Here is a 20,524-nt window from a genome sequence, read left to right as displayed (position 1 = left end):
CATGTTCATTAAGTATAACTATATTTGAAATATTAATCAAATATGCTAATTTAGCTATATACTAAAATAATTTAGTCCGCATTAAAGCCATTTTGGTCTCTGTTGAGTATGTACCCACAGACAATTGCTACACAATTTTGAAAGTCCTAACCCTGAATCACAGGGTGCTGTTGATATTTGTTAGATAATAAACCGAGATGAGATATATAATGTAATGCCAGTTTATTTAAAAACAAAAACTGGTCTTGCTGTGTGTCTTTCTTCATATTCTAACCACTATGAACAAGACCCTGTGCCTGATAAATGCTTCAAGTGTAATATTGAACATGTGTTGTACATGTATCAGGTTGTCTGCTTTGTGTGTGGAAATTTTCATATTTGATAAGACGAATATAGTATTTTTACAATTTGTATGGATATTAAATTTCCATGTGTTGTCAGTATACACAATAAATGTGAAATTAAATGAAAGAAATTGTTGTTGTTCTCATTTTAATATGAAAGGTCGAGAGAGGTTCCGAATTAACTATTGTGGAACTCTTCACCTTGGAAAACACGAACGCCTTCCATCGCGATATTTATAACTTATCACATGTGTAATTAAGTCTGGATAAAAGAGACACTTTCCGTGATATTGTTAGGTTGTAACAAGCAAGTATGATATTTTTTTCAGCCTTTGCCAAATTTCTATTCTAAATAATCATAAATTTGACACAAAAACTTGATTACGAAACACCGTTGAATATTGGTTACGAAATCAATTTACGGCGGGAAACCAGCTTGGAAAAGACAACAGTAAACAGGGCTAAAGGTTTATCCAAAGGAAGGGAAATGTCTACTACACGCAGTACCCGTGCCAAACGAACACTAAATCGGACAGATGGAGATGGAAATACGAGTTTGAAGAGGAAAAGGGTGAGGAAAAAATCTGACCTATTTGGACTTATAAATATTGACTGATCGAGGAATTACCAACTTGCCGTTTCTTCTTCTTCTTCTTGATACTTATGTGCAATTATATTCTGATTGTTTTTGTCTAGACATTGGTTAAAATCTTTAATAATTCCTGGCATAGATGCAGAATAGGATCAATTGTTTTCCCAATATTTATTTGAAAGAATGAAGTGGAAATGGCTAAGTCTATCATGATCTCCTCTTTGATTATAACCCTTCCCCTAGATAATTTCTGTTATATCCTTATATCATTGCAAAACTCTCCAAAATCAGGCTATTTACGTGTGAAGTAATTTCCCATTAGAAAGTCAAACAACACAGTTCCATGTGGAAAGGGGGTATACTATAGGGACTGGAATTGAGAACAAAATTGCACTAAATGCTTTGCCAAAACCGTAACAGGGGAGGTAAATGGAACAAACTCCCTAAACTAAGTACTGAAACCACCAAGGTAAATCTACATGTACAGTCATTATAGAAATGCAGATAAATCCTTGTTTTCACAGAGTGGTAAAGGTGATGCGATTAAGGAGGAGAAGATACCGCTACAAGAGGTTGAATCAAACCAACAAACCACATGTACAGTAATAAAGAAAGAACCCACCATATTGACTGACCAGCAACAAGTAGTAAAAGCACAGACAGAGCCGACATCACAGTCAAGTGATGAAGAGGACTTGCATGATGAGGTATTATATAACTTCCTCAAAGTGCTTATATTATAGTATTTAGCGGATGAAATGGTTTTGGAAAATCAAGCAACTATTTCATCTTATAAGTGCCGAGTAACTTTGCTTTCAGACATGACTGAAAATACCATATAATTTTTTAAGGTAGATATACCAGGTATATATATCTTACGGTGATTTCTTACTTACCAAAATAATATGGGGCCTTTTGTGTTTAAAAGTGGGGCAATGTACTAGACAAAAAACACATTTTAATCTAAAGGCGAATTTATAATACTACAGACTTGCACAATGTGCCATTGTGGATTCTGTGATAATACTGATATATTTACTGTATACATGTACGTACCATACATACCAATTCTAACGGCTCCATGGTAATTCAGGACCATTCATATGAGTGGCATTTCTGCTGCATATATGTGGAGAATAGGGGCCAAATATATATATTTATGCATGAATCCCACATGATAAGATGCATCCCACAAGGTGCATCCCAAAATAAACACTGTCGTAGTATACGTAACAAGCATATAGCACGTGACCAGTGTTATAATGATAACAATTTGATGTTCTTATATATAAACCACTTTATCACAATCTAGTTTGTAGGTCTCAAAGTGGTTCACAAATTTTTATCTGTGGTTATAATAATAATATGGCCTTTGCAACCAGCCAATATCTATCTCAACTCCTGGGGGAGCATAGAGCTGGTGCTGCCATTTAGGCGCTCACATTTACAGCTAACATTCTACAATTCTAACACTCGTGCCCAACCACATACTCATTTACAGCTGAGTAGACCGGAACAAGTGGAGTAAAGTATCTTGCTCAAAGATACAACACAGTACCAAGCCATGACTCGACCCACAACCTGATTCGGTCACAAGCCCGCATCCTACCACTAGACTACCATATGCCTCCACAGTTGTAGGCTGCGTCACCAAGCAAAATTCAACTTTTTGCTATCTTATATTTAATCTACCTGCCAGGTTATCCGCTGACTTCATTTCCTGATTCCAGTTCGTGTTTTTGATATAAAACTGGTGACAATTTATAGACCCAACTGTTCTTTGAATAGCAAATTGTTATAATTAACAAATTATGATAGAGAAATAAAGGAATCTCGAGACCACAGGGACGTTTTGTGTGATTTACTGTCTACATGTTTCGGCCTGCTATGCGGTCATCATCAGGACAGCAGGCCGAAACATGTAGACAATAAATCACATAAAACGTCCCTGTGGTCTTGAGATTCCTTTATTTCTCCATTATGTTTTATAAGTAAGGGGCTCTGTAGAATCCACTCACAGATCTACCCTAGGACACTACCACAAAGTTCTACATCAGGAGCTCTATAGAATCCACTCACAGATCTACCCTAGGACACTACCACAAAGTTCTACATTAGGAGCTCTATAGACACTACCACAAAGTTCTACATTAGGAGCTTTATAGAATCCACTCACAGATCTACCCTAGGACACTTCCACAAAGTTCTACATCAGGAGCTCTATAGAATCCACTCACAGATCTACCCTAGGACACTACCACAAAGTTCTACATTAGGAGCTCTATAGAATCCACTCACAGATCTACCCTAGGACACTACCACAAAGTTCTACATTAGGAGCTCTATAGAATCCACTCACAGATCTACCCTAGGACACTACCACAAAGTTCTACATTAGGAGCTCTATAGAATCCACTCACAGATCTACCCTAGGACACTACCACAAAGTTCTACATCAGGAGCTCTATAGAATCCACTCACAGGCATACCCTAGGACACTACCACAATGTTCTACATTAGGAGCTCTATAGAATCCACTCACAGATCTACCCTAGGACACTACCACAAAGTTCTACATCAGGAGCTCTATAGATACTACCACAAAGTTCTACATTAGGAGCTTTATAGAATCCACTCACAGATCTACCCTAGGACACTACCACAAAGTGCTACATCAGGAGCTCTATAGAATCCACTCAAAGATCTACCCTAGGACACTACCACAAAGTTTTACATCAGGAGCTCTATAGACACTACCACAAATTTCTACATTAGGAGTTCTATAGACACTACCGCAAAGTTCTACATTAGGAGCTCTATAGACGCTACCACAAAGTTCTACATTAGGAGCTCTATGGACACTACCACAAAGTTCTACATTAGGAGTTCTATAGACACTACCACGAAGTTCTACATTAGGAGCTCTATAGACGCTACCACAAAGTTCTACATTAGGAACTATATAGACACTACCACAAAGTTCTACATTGGGAGCTCTATAGACACTACCACAAAGTTCTACATTAGGAGTTCTATAGACACTACCACAAGGTTCTACATTAGGAGCTCTATAGACACTACCACAAAGATCTACATCAGGAGCTCTATAGAATCCACTCACAGGCATACCCTAGGACACTACCACAATGTTCTACATTAGGAGCTCTATAGAATCCACTCACAAATCTACCCTAGGACACTACCACAAAGTTTTACATCAGGAGCTCTATAGACACTACCACAAATTTCTACATTAGGAGTTCTATAGACACTACCACGAAGTTCTACATTAGGAGCTCTATAGACACTAGCACAAAGTTCTACATCAGGAGCTCTATAGAATCCACTCAAAGATCTACCCTAGGACACTACCACAAAGTTCTACATTAGGAGTTCTATAGACACTACCACAAAGTTCTACGTTAGGAGCTCTATAGACACTACCACAAAGATCTACATCAGGAGCTCTATAGACACTACCACCAAGTTCTACATCAGGAGCTCTATAGAATCCACTCACAGATCTACCCTAGGACACTTCCACAAAGTTCTACATCAGGAACTCTATAGAATCCACTCACAGATCTACCCTAGGACACTACCACAAAGTTTTACATCAGGAGCTCTATAGACACTACCACAAATTTCTACATTAGGAGTTCTATAGACACTACCACAAAGTGCTACATTAGGAGCTCTATAGACACTACACCAAGTTCTACATCAGGAGCTCTATAGAATCCACTCACAGGCATACCCTAGGACACTACCACAATGTTCTACATTAGGAGCTCTATAGAATCCACTCACAAATCTACCCTAGGACACTACCACAAAGTTCTATATTAGGAGCTCTATAGAGTCCACTCACAGATCTACCCTAGGACACTACCACAAAGTTCTACATCAGGAGTGTTGGATCACCTTTTATTTCTTTTAATTAACAATTCATAACAGTTTTAAAGACTTGTAGCCGAGGGGCAAATGAAGATTATGCTTTACGCCAGCGATTAGTAGCCGAGTGGTAAATGAAGATTATGCTGAACTGGCGATTAGTAGCTGAGTGGCAAATGAAGATTATGCTTTACTGGCGATTAGTAGCCGAGTGGCAAATGAAGATTATGCTTTACTGGCGATTAGTAGCTGAGTGGCAAATGGAAATTAACCTTTACTAGCGACTAATTCAATGTTGCATTAAAACATATCTATCTAAATTGTTAAAAAATGTTCCAACATGTATTCAGTGATGTTTTCTCGGCAGCTTGAGGAAGGTTAAGCAGCAGACCTCCGTATAACCTATGGATTGCTAAATCCTGAAGAGCCTCACCTAGTAGAGATACTTGATAAATCAGGATTACATTCGCGTATCCCGATTGAAATGGTACAGGTGGCGCAGAAATATTCCACGACAAATGAACGCACTTGGACCGTTCTATAAGCAGAGCTAAAAATGCACAGTTTCGAAGAATAAATAACAATGTATCAATAATATTATGACCTTCTTTCACGGGTCCACTGAATTACATAATGTATCTTAAAAACTACATGTGGCTTGTTTTAGAAAGATATAACGCAAACTAGCAATAGTCAGCATTTCAGTTTCGGTTAGGTACGTCTAGACCCCTCAATCTGCATGTGCCAAATTTTCGCGAGGTCAGCCTCGGTTGAGATCAGTGCCTGTCGTTTTCTTAACAGGTTCAACTGTTTCAACCGGTTGAACCGGATTCGCAAAAGGGGCCCTGGCGTTATGCTTACTTTTGCTCTCTACACCCCTTGAATATGTCATAGCAAAATTAAAGGAACAAGACTAGCAATTTGATTGGTGTCATGTTAAAAAAAAAAAAAAAAAGACCAATTGCTAGACTCATACCTGTTCTTTGAAGATTACAGAGGAGCGATGCCTATAAATTTAATGTTATGCAGCCGACAGATTCTTTTGATTTACATCAAAGGATCAAACTAGTCTTCTTGTCTCATCCACATGGTAGTCATGTGTGATATGACAGACTTTGATTTTGCTATGACATACCCCAGGGTTGGCAGTGCTGATATTACAGTCCCAAGGTGTAAAGGAAGGAATTTTCAGCAGAAGCAGCAATGTCCTTTGTATGCCATCAACCTTCCTTGATATCCAGGGTTAACTCCCACTTTTGCTCTCTTCACCCCTAGAACATGTCATAGCAAAATTGAAGGCACGTGGCTAGCTACTTGATTGGTGTCAGGTAAAAAACCCTGACCAATCGATAGACTCATACCTATTCCTTGAAGATTACAGAGGAGGGATGCCCAACTTCAAAGCCAGTAAGTTTTACCATTACGCGACCAAGAGATTCTTGTTGTACATCAAAGGGTCAATCAACATAGTCTACTCGTCTAATCCACTAGGTGGTGGTGCACACTGAGCCTTCCATTTTGCTATGACATATTCCAGGGTTGCAGAGAACGAAAGTGAATGTAACCCCTGGAGTATTGAGGATGACCATCAGCAGAATCTAACTCTTGGGTGGTCGGGTAGCGCATTGCCTTTCACCAATGCGGCCGGGGTTCGATTCCCCGATTGGACGTGAAAAGGTATGGAGTCACCCGCCCGACCATGTGGGTATTCGCCGGGTACTCCAGTTTCCACCCACACTAAGACCCCTACACGCTAACGTCCGAGCCAGCAAGAGTGATTAATATAAGTTAACAACTTGTTTCATAATTGTTGTAAAATAGATTTATAGTTTATATTATAACTCCTCTATGACTGGTTACGGATGGTGAGTGGGTAAGTTTTGTATGGTCCATGTTTCAGGATGGAATTAGCACATATGAGAAAAGAAGACTTAAGAACATCAAAGACAATGCTGACTTTTTCTCCAGCCTGGGAATATCCGAGGTAATTTGTTTGATAACGAATGTACATATATTTGCATCCAGGGCTGAAATGATGCATTGAACTAAATTATACTTTCTTGTGTATCATATAGTTTCTTGATACTTTCTTGTATATCATATTGTATCGTGATACTTTCTTGTGTATCATATAGTATCGTGATACTTTCTCGTGTATCGTATTGTATCGTGATCCTTTCTTGTGTATCGTATTGTATCGTGATACTTTCTTGTGTATCGTATTGTATCGTGATACTTTCTTGTGTGTCATATTGTATCGTGATACTTTCTTGTGTATCATATAGTATCTTGATACTTTCTTGTATATCATATTGTATCGTGATACTTTCTTGTGTATCATATTGTATCATGATACTTTATTGTGTTTCATATTGTATCGTGATACTTTATTGTGTATCATATTGTATCATATTGTATTGTGATACTTTCTTGTGTATCGTATTGTATCCGTATACTTTCTTGTGTATCGTATTGTATCGTGATACTTTCTCGTGTATCTTATTGTATCGTGATATTTTATTGTGTATCATATTGTATCCTGATACTTTCTTGTGTCATGTTGTATCGTGATACTTTCCTGTGTGTCATATTGTAACGTGATACTTTCTTATGCATCATATTGTATCGTCATACTTTCTTGTGTATCATATAGTATCTTGATACTTTCTTGCGTTTCATATTGTATCGTGATTCTTTCTCGTGTATCGTATTGTATCGTGCTACTTTCTTGTGTATCTTATTGGATAGTGATACTTTCTTGTGTCATATTGTATCGTGATACTTTCTTGTGTATCATTTTGTATCGTGATACTTTCTGGTGTGTCATATTGTATCGTGATACTTTCTTGTGTGTCATATTGTATCGTGATACTTTCTTATGTATCATATTGTATCGTGATACTTTCTTGTGTATCATATTGTATCGTGATACTTTCTTGTGTATCATATTGTACCGTGATACTTTCTTGTGTATCATATTGTATTGTGATACTTTCTTGTGTATCATATTGTATCGTGATACTTTTTTGTGTATCATATTGTACCGTGATACTTTCTTGTGTATCTTATTGTATCGTGATACTTTCTTGTGTATCGGATTGTATCGTGATACTTTCTTGTGTATCGTATTGTATCGTGATACTTTCTTGTGTATCATATTGTATTGTGATACTTTCTTGTGTATCATATTGTATCGTGATACTTGTGTATCATATTGTATCGTGATACTTGTGTATCATATTGTATCGTGATACTTTCTTGTGTATCGTGTTGTATCGTGATACTTTCTTGTGTATCGTATTGTCCCGTGATACTTTCTTGTGTATCGTATTGTACCGTGATACTTTCTTGTGTATCTTATTGTATCGTGATGCTTTCTTGTGTATCATATTGTATCGTGATTCTTTTTTGTGTATCATATTGTACCGTGATACTTTCTTGTGTATCTTATTGTATCGCGATACTTTCTTGTGTATCGGATTGTATCGTGATACTTTCTTGTGTATCATATTGTGTCGTGATACTTTCTTGTGTATCATATTTCTGTTTGCCTGTATCGCGATACACTAACAATTCTGAAGTTATCAACCAGTTCCTTGTGAATTTATTGCCATGTTGGAATGTAATGAATTGTTGTAAAACGAACTTTTTCGTCTGCAACTGTCGTTATAACATTTTAAAAACTAGATTAATTTGTTTTCAATGTTTCAGTTGAGATTTTTCTACCATTATACAATTGTTTTATAATCGTGTTTCATTTTATTCACCAACTTACCTTTTTCAGATGAAAAATGAGTTAAAGCCATCCACAGCAAAACTAAAAGCATCTAGCAGGGGTCTGAAAAAGTAAGTGAATGTCAGACTTTTTGACAAAAACAATAAGACTGGAAATGTTCTTTATTTGAGTCCGAATGATAAATATATATAATATCCATGTGTTCATATTAAACTGATTTTCTCTGAGAATAAAAAAATCGGAGGATAAATATAGTACCAGTAAATTATTTCTTGTGGGGAGTTCATTACCTATTGAATGGTGAATCATCTCAGTAGAGGAATTTCCTTGTTCATATTCTGAACTATCCTAAATGGTAAAACTGGAATATCCTGCATCATCTCAATAGTAATTTCTATGTTGGAGATCATGATTTTTCATTAATCGTTAAATGGAATGTTCCATGTCATCAGAGGTCCTATTAACCCATTCACCCCTTAAGACACATTTGAACTCTTCCAAATCAAAGGTTGGAATAGTTCATTATGAAATTTCAGGGGTCAATGAGTTAAAGTAATTTCCTAATCAAAAATAAGAAATTTTCCTGAATGGTTGACTGGGCTGTTAAACATAATCTAAACCCCTAGTAANAAATATATCAGGTGACCGTTAAGGCCCATGGGCCTCTTGTTTAGTATATATTGTGAACTTTCATGAATGATTAAGAAATGTCCTGACAATAAACAAACCAGTTTAATGCAGTAAGCTATACCATGTTGATGTATATAGACTAGTAAGCAGTATTAATGGTCAAGACAGTGTTTACATGTTGACCGCTACAAGTAGAATTGAGTAGGGCTGCAACGATATATCATATCGTATGGCAATCAAAATTATCAATCAATTTTTATCAAACTCTATTTTTTTTAATCCTTCAGTAAAGATGTGGTCCACTGTGCAGTCATACCCAAAAGTACCAGAAACTATTCAAAAATAGGTTTCGGTAGTATTTACTATTGAAGTTTATGACAAAACTTGATAAAATCCTGCACTGAATCATTATGAAGTTGACCTTTTAAGCGGATATTTGTATCATGATACATATCGTATCGTAAGCATCGTGATACGTATCGTATCGTAAGCAACGTACCGTGATATGTATCGCATTGTTAGGTATGTATATATCGTTGCAGCCATAGCATTGAGTCTTTCTTAGTGCCATAAATCAGAGAGAAGTTGAATATATGGGTTGTTTCTTAGGGAGAAGGCACCAAGGGTACCACTACCAAGGAGGATCAGTCTACGCCTACTGAGGGTTGACCCTAGCGGCAATTCGCTGCCACCCGTGCCGTTATTGCCGGAACCTCTCGAAGAACATGTAAGTTATTTTTGCCTTATATATCAAGTCTGTTAATCATTCAAAAAAATTTGATTTTGTTTTTCTGATTCAGTGTTATGTATTAGACATAAATGTAGCAAAGCCCCGACATCAATTTTTGACACATGCTTTAGGTAACGCAGGTGTCTAGGGGATCGCACATCCTAAGAAGTTTGCTTAACGTGGATTTGCTCCTGTGACACTGGCTCCATCTACTGTGACCTTATATGGTTTATCTGCCCTTATATTTTGGTACATTAACGAGATTGGAATGCCATTCATTCAAAGTGATATCGTAATTGTCAGATTTTTTAATAATTCGAACTTCAATTGCGTGCCTTGGTATAAAGTTTGCTTTAATACTTAACAACTGGTTATCTGAATGGCTGCTTTTTGAACAATCTATATGTCACCCATTCGGATCGGACTATCAGCTGTAGACTAACAACATATATTATCATCAACCTGGCTTCTATGGTACTTGTTCTGATTTCACAAGTTTTCCTTAACTTAAGAGGGGCCGTGGTGGTCAAGTGGTTAAGGCGTCCGACATTCTGCTACCACTAGCCCTCCACCACTGGGTCGCGGTTCGAGGGTTACGTGGAGCAGTCGACAGGTACTGACCGTAGGTTAGTGTTTTTTCTCCGGAACTCCAGCTTTCCTCCACTACAAAAACCTGGCATGTCCTTATAAATGACCATAGCTGTTAATAGGACGTAAGACACAAACAAACCTTAACTTAAGATTTTCTTATTATGCCCACCATTTCATGCAGGGAGGATAATATACTGTATAAGCTTGTCTTTCAGGAACAGAGTTGCTTTTGGGTCAAGGTCACTATTATTTTTCATATATTATGTATTGTCTAAAAATGATGCTGATAGGGGCACTGTTAAATTCATATTATTTCCTATACATTCATACAAAAACAGTCAAAGGTCGTCCTTTAGGGAGTCCGAGCAGTATTACCAGTTATGTTGCAGAACAAATTTCATGATTTCACTGCAATGTGGATAAGCTTCCCGTGTTATGATCAAGTGCTTCGAGAACAGATACGTTCCAACAGAGAATAATAATAGAAATAGAAATATATTTTCCTATTGAAAATTTTTGCTGTAATAAATTGGCAAGCAACTCCAATAAAAAAAAAAATCTGAACATATTGGAACACAAAATTATGTAAATGTGCTATATATACCATTGTATGGCATTGCCACTATACAACCCTACCAAATTCAGTTGGCATTCATATAGGCTATAAATGCCATAGACCTATTGTTGACGTCATCATTGTTTTGTTGGATACCACTGACCCTCCCCGGGCGATGGCTGTACTATTCATTGGAAAAAAGACAAGCATACACGATACATACATTATTTGAACTGAATGCTGAATAATAATAAGTGCAATTGAATTTTTTACGAGATAAACAGATTCTAAAAATGGTAAACATAAGTTGGCATTCATAGGCAATATGAGTTTCAACTAGACAAAGGCAAATCCAACATGAAGCTCTAGCTCGCTTCATTGAATTTGCCTTTGTTTAGTTGTCATTCATATTGCCTATGAATGCCAACTGAAAGCAGTTCAATGCTTAAGGAAACTCATTCAGGGTACCATACTTCAGGGTTGGTATTGTGTCATTTTAAAAAAGGTGTTCCAAGTCTCATATTAAATTTTAGCTTGCCTATCACTTTCTACTTCTGTATGGAATTATTTGAGTTTTTGTACTTGATCTAAAAAACAATCTATGTTTAAATGTTATGTACAATTGATGAAAATTTGCTCTATTAGCCCAGAAAACCAAGTGGTCCTCTTGAGATGAGGAAAAGCTTATTAAAGGAAGGAAGTTTGGAGGATCACAATGATCTGATGGCGAAATTAAAAGGACTGGTGCAAAAGGGGACAAATTCAAAGGAAGACAGCTCAAAGAAAACTACAGCCAGTACCAGGTAAACAATAACTGATTCCTTGCAGAAAAGTTTTTATAAATAGAGGAGCTGTAAGTTTCCCTTCATATTTGATTTATGTTACAAGTTTTTGATTTTTAATGTGTGCGTGCCTCTGCCGAGCAAATATGAAAAATCCAAAACAAGTATCATGCATCTAATATGAAGGGATTCATTTTATCATATAATACAAAGTAAACTGTATAATTGTGATCTGAAACGAATATTTTGTGTTTGGTGAAAATGGCGCCCGCTTCACAGTGACTTGATGTCACATTGATTGTTCCTATTCGATTGTGACGTCATTTCCGGAGTGATATTACACACGTTACATAAACACAATTTATGTGATGGCTTTATGACACTGCATAACATGGTATTAATATGATAAATATATATATTTGTGTATCGCATTTATTTAATATTCTTATAAAAATGCTTTTGACTAATTTGTTTTCAGGGGAAAAACTACTTTAGGAACAGGTTTTATTGAGCAAATATGATAAACACACCTATTTTTGCGATAAATTTAGTGCTTTTCGCGCAAATCCAAATGCACTTAATTATGATGACGTTTTATTGTGAAACCAACTATCTATAAATAGCTGTATCACTAAATCACCACATGTATGTATTAGGGCGGCAACTATCATGATACGATTCTGTGGTTATGATACGATAGGTAGCACGATACACATATACATCTAGTAATAGTAGAAGCAAAGAGAAAAGATGTGTTGTAAAGTTTCAATGTCAGTATTGCAACAGTAAATAGGCTTGGTCCGAAAAACGCAGGACTTTAAAATTTCACACAATTTATGTCTTTCGACGTGCTGGGGCTGTCACTGGCCATGTTGGAACAGATATGAATAGACAGGAAATGACAAAATCCTGAAAATATCGTTGGTGTAATGTAACCTCCCAAAAAATATTGTGTATCAAATCGTATTCAAAATATCGCGACATATTGTTGCAGCCTTAGTATGTATAGTTTAGTGCTTAGTCATAATGCGTTTAATATCAACATATTGTTTAACATCCAGTATTGGAAATTTAAAAGTGTATCAACATATTGTTTAACATCCTTAGTATTGGAAATTTAAAAGTATTGAAAGACCAAGTGGAGTACAACATGTACAACGATGCCTTTTTTAGACAGTTGCATTGGAATCATTTTATTGAAAAAAAATAGCGTTCTCAAACTGAAGATATTTGCTGTTGGGTTATTTTAGACGATATACAACACTAATAACTAATATCTGCAGTAATATAAGTTCATTAGAATATTGTTTCTGTATTTATTTTTCATATATATATGACCATTGTTTTTGGTAGGACGACAGAACAGTTCATGAAAGGCTTCAGTAAGATGCGGCTGGTAGCAGAAAGAGTTGCCAAGGTGGTGCCCAACCGAGTGTTTTCTTTGGACATCCACCCCTCAGAGGATAGGGTACTGGTTGTGGCTGGGGACAAGTGGGGTGCTGTCGGACTTTGGGACGTGGTAAGTGACCTAGGTCGTGTTTGCTGGGACTTTTGGTAAATGGATGGGATTCTGTGGGACTTTGGGATGTGGTAAGTGACCTAGGTCGTGTTTGATGGGACTTGTGGTAAATGGATGGGATTTTGTGGCACTCTGGGACGGAGTAAGTGACCTAGGTCATGTTTGATGGAACTTGTGGTAAATGGATGGGATTTTGTGGCACTCTGGGACGGAGTAAGTGACCTAGGTCGTGTTTGATGGGACTTGGGGTAAATGGATGGGATTTTGTGGCACTCTTTGGGATATTGTTAGTAGTTTGGGGTCACTTTTGATGAAACTTGTGGGTAAATGGATGGGGCTCTGTGGGTCACAGGTGCTGGCTGGACACACAAGTCTGCTGTTTCTTTACTATATGATAGTATTTTACAGTATAAACACATCACATTCGTGTATCCAGCACCTTCTTGGTGAGTATTATGAGTTAATTTTCATGAAACTTGTGGGTGAGTGGATGGGGTTCGTTGGGACTCTGGGATATGGTAAGGGTCAAGTTTGATAGCATTTATATGTAAGGTGGTGAAGTGATGTTGAACTATAGGACATGGTTAGTGGTTGGGGGTCATGGAGTGTATAGGGACTCTGGGACATGGTTAGTGGTTGGGGTCATGGAGTGTATAGGGACTCTGGGACATGGTTAGTGGTTGGGGTCATGGAGTGTATTTGGACTCTGGGACATGGTTAGTGGTTGGGGTCATGGTGTTTATAGGGACTCTGGGACATGGTTAGTGGTTGGGGTCATGGAGTGTATTGGGACTCTGGGACATGGTTAGTGGTTTGGGTCATGGAGTGTATTCAGACTTTGGGACATGGTTGGTGGTTAGTGGTTGAAGTCATAGAGTGTATTGGGACTCTGGGACATAGTTACTGGTTAGTGGTTGGAGTCATGGAGTGTATTGGGACTCTGGGACATGGTTAGTTGTTGGGGCTTGAAGTGTATTGGGACTCTGGGACATAGTTAGTGGTTGGGGTCATGGAGTGTAATGGGACTCGGCTACATGGTTGGTGGTTCTTGACATGGAGTGTATTGGGATTCTGAGTGCTTGTATGGTCATTAGTTGTGTCCTTGTAAGAATATCTATTGTGACCTTTCTTCACTAGGAGCCTGGCCGTGAACACTTGACTGATGGGGTGTTAACCTACACGCCTCACTCCCGCCCTGTCAACTGTCTGCGTTTCTCACCATGGAATTCTTCTCATCTTTACTCAAATAGTTACGATGGGACGTTGCGAGTTGGAGACCTTCAAAAGGAAATATTTGATGAGGTAGGTTATTATTCAGCAAGTATAATTAACCATATTAGGATGCACAGTAGTTTAGTGGTTGCGGATTCCAGTCGCGTCACAGCACTGTGTTGTATCCTTGAGCAAATTTTCTTACCAGATATTTGGTCAGGTAACTATCCCAAGCCTGCCGGGCCGGAACACTGATTGACCGAGACTTATGCGATTAACGGTCAATGCGAAATACAAATTTTCTTACCAGATATTTGGTCAGGTAACTATCCCAAGCTTGCCAGGCCGTAACACTGATTGACAGAGACTTTTGTGATCAACAGTCCATGCGAAATACAAATTTTCTTACCTGACATTCGGTCAGGTAACTATCCCAAGCTTGCTGGACCGGAACACTGATTGACTGAGACTTTTGAGATTAATTCTTTTTGTATTGACAAAGTGTTATTGTTGAGAGTAAATACAAATCTTACACTTGTGGAAATGTTTCATGTCTTTTTCAGATAACGGATAGAAAAAAGTGAGCCTTACAGACCAAGGTGGCCTCTTGTTTATTCTTAATAATAATATTATGCTGTTTGCATTCAGGTATACGCCACATCAGAAGATGATTACAACTTGCTGAAGAACTTTGACTTCTTGTCAGCATCGTCACTTTTGGTATCACAGCAGGATGGAACTGTGGCATTAGTGGACAGACGCACGAAAGGGTAAGGTCAAGGTCATTAATAGGTTGATCAAGGTCACCAATAGGATGTACAAAAAACAAAAAACACTAAATGGGTATACAGAAAATCGCCAAAGGGAATGTCAAGGCAAGCAATGAGTGGGTCAAATTACTGACTATAGCTATTAAAATGTAGGTAAGGGTCATTTATTTTAGCTGGTAGGCCAAGGTCAAGCCGAGAAGTAGGTCAAGTTCACCATGTCCACTGTGTACTTCACCCAATGTTATTAGAAACAAAGTGAAGGTCAAAGAAATTCAAAGATAGCTTAGCTTTTTACACTTTAAATTAATGGATAGGACCATGAACAAAGTTCAGGGGTAAACCAAACATGAATGTTAACCGATTGGAATGCAAAACAGTATGTTAGTCTAGGTTAAAAATGGAATTACTTTGTACTTCAAATTGAAACTATATAAATTTTGATTTTTAATGTTTTCTGTGTTTGTCCTTGTTAGATTTGATTGTATTTAGTAACATGTTAACTAATAACGATGTTCCTAATTTGTTTTCAGAGTTGAAGCAGAACATGAATACAATCTACACTTCAAGTCCCTGCGTACCGTCAGTGTACACCCAGTACACACCCATATATTTGCCACCGCCTCCAATGATGGGTAAGTCTTGTACTGGTGGGACCTGCCAAAGGTATCCCATGTGCCTTGTCAATGCCTGAGGCCGTTGGCCTTGATTTAAAAGTATAATTTGGTCAACATATATCAGCCCCAACTGACTTTGATCCCTTGCAAAATTAGTTTATGTAATATAACACTAGTAGTTTGTAATAAAAAAAATGACAAATTAAAATTTGGAAAATGATTGTAATAAATTGTTTTTATAAACTTATATGAAATTTTGATTACTCACATTAGAACGAATGTATACAGTGAAATCACTAACTTTCGTGGGGCTTTTAATTTCATTGATTTTATGGGTAATCTGCATCTACGAATTCATAGGATTACAAAGTAATTACTAGTTTGATCATAAGCAGTTCTCCATTTCAGTGAGTACTTGTAGTCGACGAATTCATGTTTGTCTGGAAACCATGAAAAATTTGGGCCCCACAGAAACATTTGATTTCACATTAGTCAAACCTACATTACACTATCTGTCAATAGCAATCACTTGTTTTGGGCGACCCCATGTCTACGTTGTGCATTAAAGACTACCTGTCTACAACAACCACCTCTCTATACTGATCACCTGTGTTTAACAACAGTTTTGAGAAAGTCTTAGTAAAGTTTTCCTACTTTTACATGATAATATCCACAATCACCCAGCAACATTTATTTCGTCCAGAAGTCGGTCTTGGCGATAGCTTTTTCTGCTAAAAAGTGACAAAAATTTGGTCCGTTATCAGGTGCTTTTGCTCTCAATCTTTCAGCCAAAAAGCAAAAAAAAATCATGAAATAATGTGAGTTCACCTACATTGTCTAAACAGAAGGCTGACACTTCAATTTCTCAGTGACCATCCAGACAAAGCAAAAATTAATTTACCTGCAACCAAACGCGGCTTTGACTGCCCAAGACTCGAAGGTAAAGACAAATTTCGGTACCAAAACAGTCACTGGTCACATGAAGTACGATCTATACACTGAAACAACAAATAGATATTACCAACTTAGCTGCCTCCATTGATTACTAATACTAAAAGCTGTAACAAATTAATGATATTTCCAGTTGGTTTGTATTTCTATAGGACGGTAAGTTTGTGGGACCACAGGAAGTTGAAGGTTGGCGGTAAGAAGAATGATCCGATTTCCTGCGTGCAGCACGCTAAAGGTGTGTCCAGCGCCTATTTCTCCCCGCTCACCGGCAAATACATCCTTGCCACCTCCATGGACAACAAAATCAGGTTAGTATCATACTTTACCGGAATGTATGTAACCCATGCTCACCTAAGTTGGCAGGGGGTATACAAATGGGATGAAGACAGGCAGCACAACTTCTATTTCTGTAGCATTTCATAAAACCGTTGTAAGATTTCTAGACCTGTATGCACACATGCAGAATATAGTTGAGCTCATTGTGTCCTGCTGAGCACTTAGGGATGCATAGATTTCCTTCAGGTTAATGCAGTGTAAAGATAATAGATAAATGGCTATAAAACTTGTTCAGATAGAATATTCTCATTATGTGTTGACCTTTTCAGGTCCAAAAGATAAAATTCTTACACAATTGAAATGCAAAGTTACGGTACACAATGAAAAATATTTTGTCCAAGCATGCAGTCACTAGAGAAATAAGTGAATTTTCTGTTACATTTCTTCATTTATTTGCCAGACAGTGTAAAGAGTTTTATAACCGGGGGCGAGCTAATATGAAAACTTTGTGACGAGTTTCATAAATTTCATATGAAATGAAAACGAGTGTAAGATCCTTTTTATCACATAGTCCAGATTTGTGGCATTCATTTGTGTTGAATGACAATTTTAATGTCACCATGGAATGTTGAAAGCCACCATTTTCACTCCAGTGCGTAAGTCTGTGACGTCATGTACTTTTTTTCCTAGGCGAGGTGTCACAATTGATGTCTTACAACCAATCACTGGGCTGATCAGTCATATTACATGGGTTAATACGCAAAAAATAAATTGACATGGGTATATTAACTGGATAACACAGTACATTATGTGATATATATATGTATTGCCTTATTTGTATTATTTGTGATGCTTTATTTTATTTTTCCAGTGTGTTTGATAGCTCAGCCCCAGAAAAGTCATTGACAACCTTCAAGTCATTCAAGTAAGTAAAATATCAAAATAGCAGTAGCATATGTTTACGCATGTTCTTGTGTACGAAGAATTTAGATGTTTTGATATGGCCGTTTTTGTACTAAGATGGAAAACAATGCTGATTAATCTGTCAACTTTTTTCTCAGTTTCATTACTTTAATCTTTGCAGACATCCCAAACGTTATATAAGTCATAATAATAATTCTAGGTTCTCATATACCGCTCATCTCCAAGCGGTTTACAAATTATTATCCGTGGTTATAGGGCCTTTGCAACCAGCCAATATCTTTCTCAACTCCCTGGGGAGCATACAGCCGGTGCTGCCATTTCAGCGCATACAGCTAGCATTCAACAATTCTAGCACTGCCCAGTCACGTACTCATTTACAGCTGAGTAGACTGGAACAAGCAGGATAAAGTATCTTGCTCAAAGATACAACACAGTCCCATGGCGTGACTCGAACCCGCAATCCGTCTGTCACGAGCCCGGCGTCCTACCACTAGACTACCGTGGCTCCTCGTATACATGTACAAGATATTGATACTGTAGTGTGCTTTTGAGCAGAGTTATGACTTTCTATTTGTACTTAAAAGCATGTACATGTACAGGTCACAAACAAGTAACCTGGATTGGTTATTGTAAACATAATTAATTTTAGCAATAATCTTATTCAATCAGTAATCTAATGTTAACACTTTAGATATTGCTTGAAGTGTTAATTATGGTTACGCTAATTTAAGTTTGTTAATACGTTTCTGTTGCATATATGATGTGGGTACGCCAAAATATAAAGGAACTAATCTATCAAAATTTGAGAATGAACTAAAATTTCAGTGCACTAAGGTTAGAAAGTTAACAGTATGAAAGTTGTGCACACGAATATTATTTTTTTCTAACTTCTAGTATTAAAAATAAAAACAATGTAATCCGCTTGACAAGGTGTTTCAGAGAATTAGGCTGCATTCGTTTATCGCGATCCATACGGTTGAATCGGTCAGACCCGAGTTATTCCTTTATGAAATGAAGTTGGACCTACTTATTTGATGCTGCAGGCGAGCCTTGACAAAGCCTTGCAAAGCCTGCATATAAACATTTGCAGGTCTGCCAGGATTTATACCTTGAAAATGTTACATTTAAAAACAAACAAACCGGTTGAACCGGATACACGAAAGGGGCCTAAGATATCTTGTTTATACTCACAGGCATGACAACCATGTTGGTCGCTGGCTTACCGGCTTCCGGGCCTCCTGGCATCCACGTCGTGAGGACTTGTTTGTAGTCGGCAGTATGAAGAGACCTCGACAGGTAGGCACAGAAATTTTGCCGATGTCTTTTGTCATACTGAAGTGATTTGTAAATGTGGATATTCAGTTGTTCTCCTCTCCACTGAGATTGCATTCACGTAAAATTGTTTTGGATTGAAGTTGAAAATGATTATATACTTGTCTCTGATACAGCTTGTTTTGTTGTATGTGTAAATCTGCCCTGCTAGCTGTGCATAAGTTATGTAAACTGGATAGAATCATAAATGAATCATATATGCACACCATAAACACCCCATCATATCTGCCCGGTACCTGCCAAATCCATTTTGCTTCCAGTTCAACATGTTTAAGTCACTTTCACCTCTGTAGATGATAATGGACTCATCCAGATCAATGCATGGTACAGTCTATTAAAGTTACATAGAGGTGAAAGGGTTAAGATAAATCAAGCCTCTATTACATTCAACGTGTGTTGCTGCTTATTTATCCGCTGTTGTTAGAAATATCTACATTCAGTATATATGATAAAAAAAGGTTATACAGTAAAAATGACAATTTCTATATCCTAGGCTATTACATCAATACTTAACCCATATCGGCCCTCAGTACTTTGGCCTCACGGTCTGACATGGAGGTCTTCGGTTGATACGGTGATACGCTACAAGTTTCAAGTTGATGCCGTTGTTTTTGTTCCAGATTGAGGTGTACAGTAACACGTGTGAAGACCTCGCGACATTCTACGACCCAGACAACTTAGGATCGGTGTGTTCCCTTAACGCTATCCACCCCACGAGGAACATCCTCGTGGGAGCCAACTCAAGTGGCAGGCTGCATGTGTTCATGTAAACAGGACAGGAGGAAAACTCGGAAAACAGAACAGACCATTCGTTTTTCTTGAGTCCGTGTGGAGTGGATACTTCATCTTCGCCAAAGTTTCAATTCTTGCCAGGGTTTTTCTTAAAATCGGATTAAATTTTAATGTAACAACAAAAAGCTACAACAGTGCAATAAGTTTCATGTTATGTAATGTCATGTAATATTTGTGTCCACTGTGTAGACCAACCAAATTTTCCAAAATTGCTGTTGCCATAGCCGATACCTTGTCAACCAGAGACAGAATTGGGGCGATATTTACAGGGTGAAAACC

General features: G+C 37.6%; 1 protein-coding gene across 1 annotated transcript; it reads left to right on the top strand.

Annotated features, from left to right (window-relative positions):
- The first annotated feature begins 560 nt into the window (after window positions 1-560).
- On the top strand, window positions 561-20,473 carry LOC110455230 (WD repeat-containing protein 76-like). Its single transcript, XM_021505224.1, has 14 exons — window positions 561-915; window positions 1,461-1,643; window positions 6,731-6,814; window positions 8,615-8,676; window positions 9,806-9,923; window positions 11,719-11,876; window positions 13,209-13,374; window positions 14,512-14,676; window positions 15,235-15,356; window positions 15,887-15,988; window positions 17,074-17,229; window positions 18,069-18,122; window positions 19,315-19,417; window positions 20,074-20,473. Exons 1-14 carry the CDS (start codon window positions 832-834, stop codon window positions 20,221-20,223), a joined length of 1,707 nt encoding a protein of 568 aa, XP_021360899.1. The 5' UTR covers window positions 561-831; the 3' UTR covers window positions 20,224-20,473.
- The last annotated feature ends 51 nt before the right edge of the window (window positions 20,474-20,524 follow it).

This window comes from Mizuhopecten yessoensis, unplaced genomic scaffold (assembly GCF_002113885.1).
Source record: "Mizuhopecten yessoensis strain PY_sf001 unplaced genomic scaffold, ASM211388v2 scaffold8183, whole genome shotgun sequence".
Lineage (NCBI taxonomy): Eukaryota > Metazoa > Mollusca > Bivalvia > Pectinida > Pectinidae > Mizuhopecten > Mizuhopecten yessoensis.
Note: the sequence above shows the minus strand (reverse complement) of the source record. Positions and strands in the feature narration are given on the sequence as shown.

What these genes read in the sequence shown, in the direction of transcription:
- LOC110455230 (XM_021505224.1), top strand. Translation starts at nt 832, where the DNA reads ATGTCTACTACACGCAGTACCCGTGCCAAACGAACACTAAATCGGACA. An exon ending in GTGGACAGACGCACGAAAGG is followed by an intron (nt 15,357 to 15,886) that starts GTAAGGTCAAGG and finishes ATTTGTTTTCAG; the next exon opens with AGTTGAAGCAGAACATGAAT. An exon ending in GTATGAAGAGACCTCGACAG is followed by an intron (nt 19,418 to 20,073) that starts GTAGGCACAGAA and finishes TTTTTGTTCCAG; the next exon opens with ATTGAGGTGTACAGTAACAC.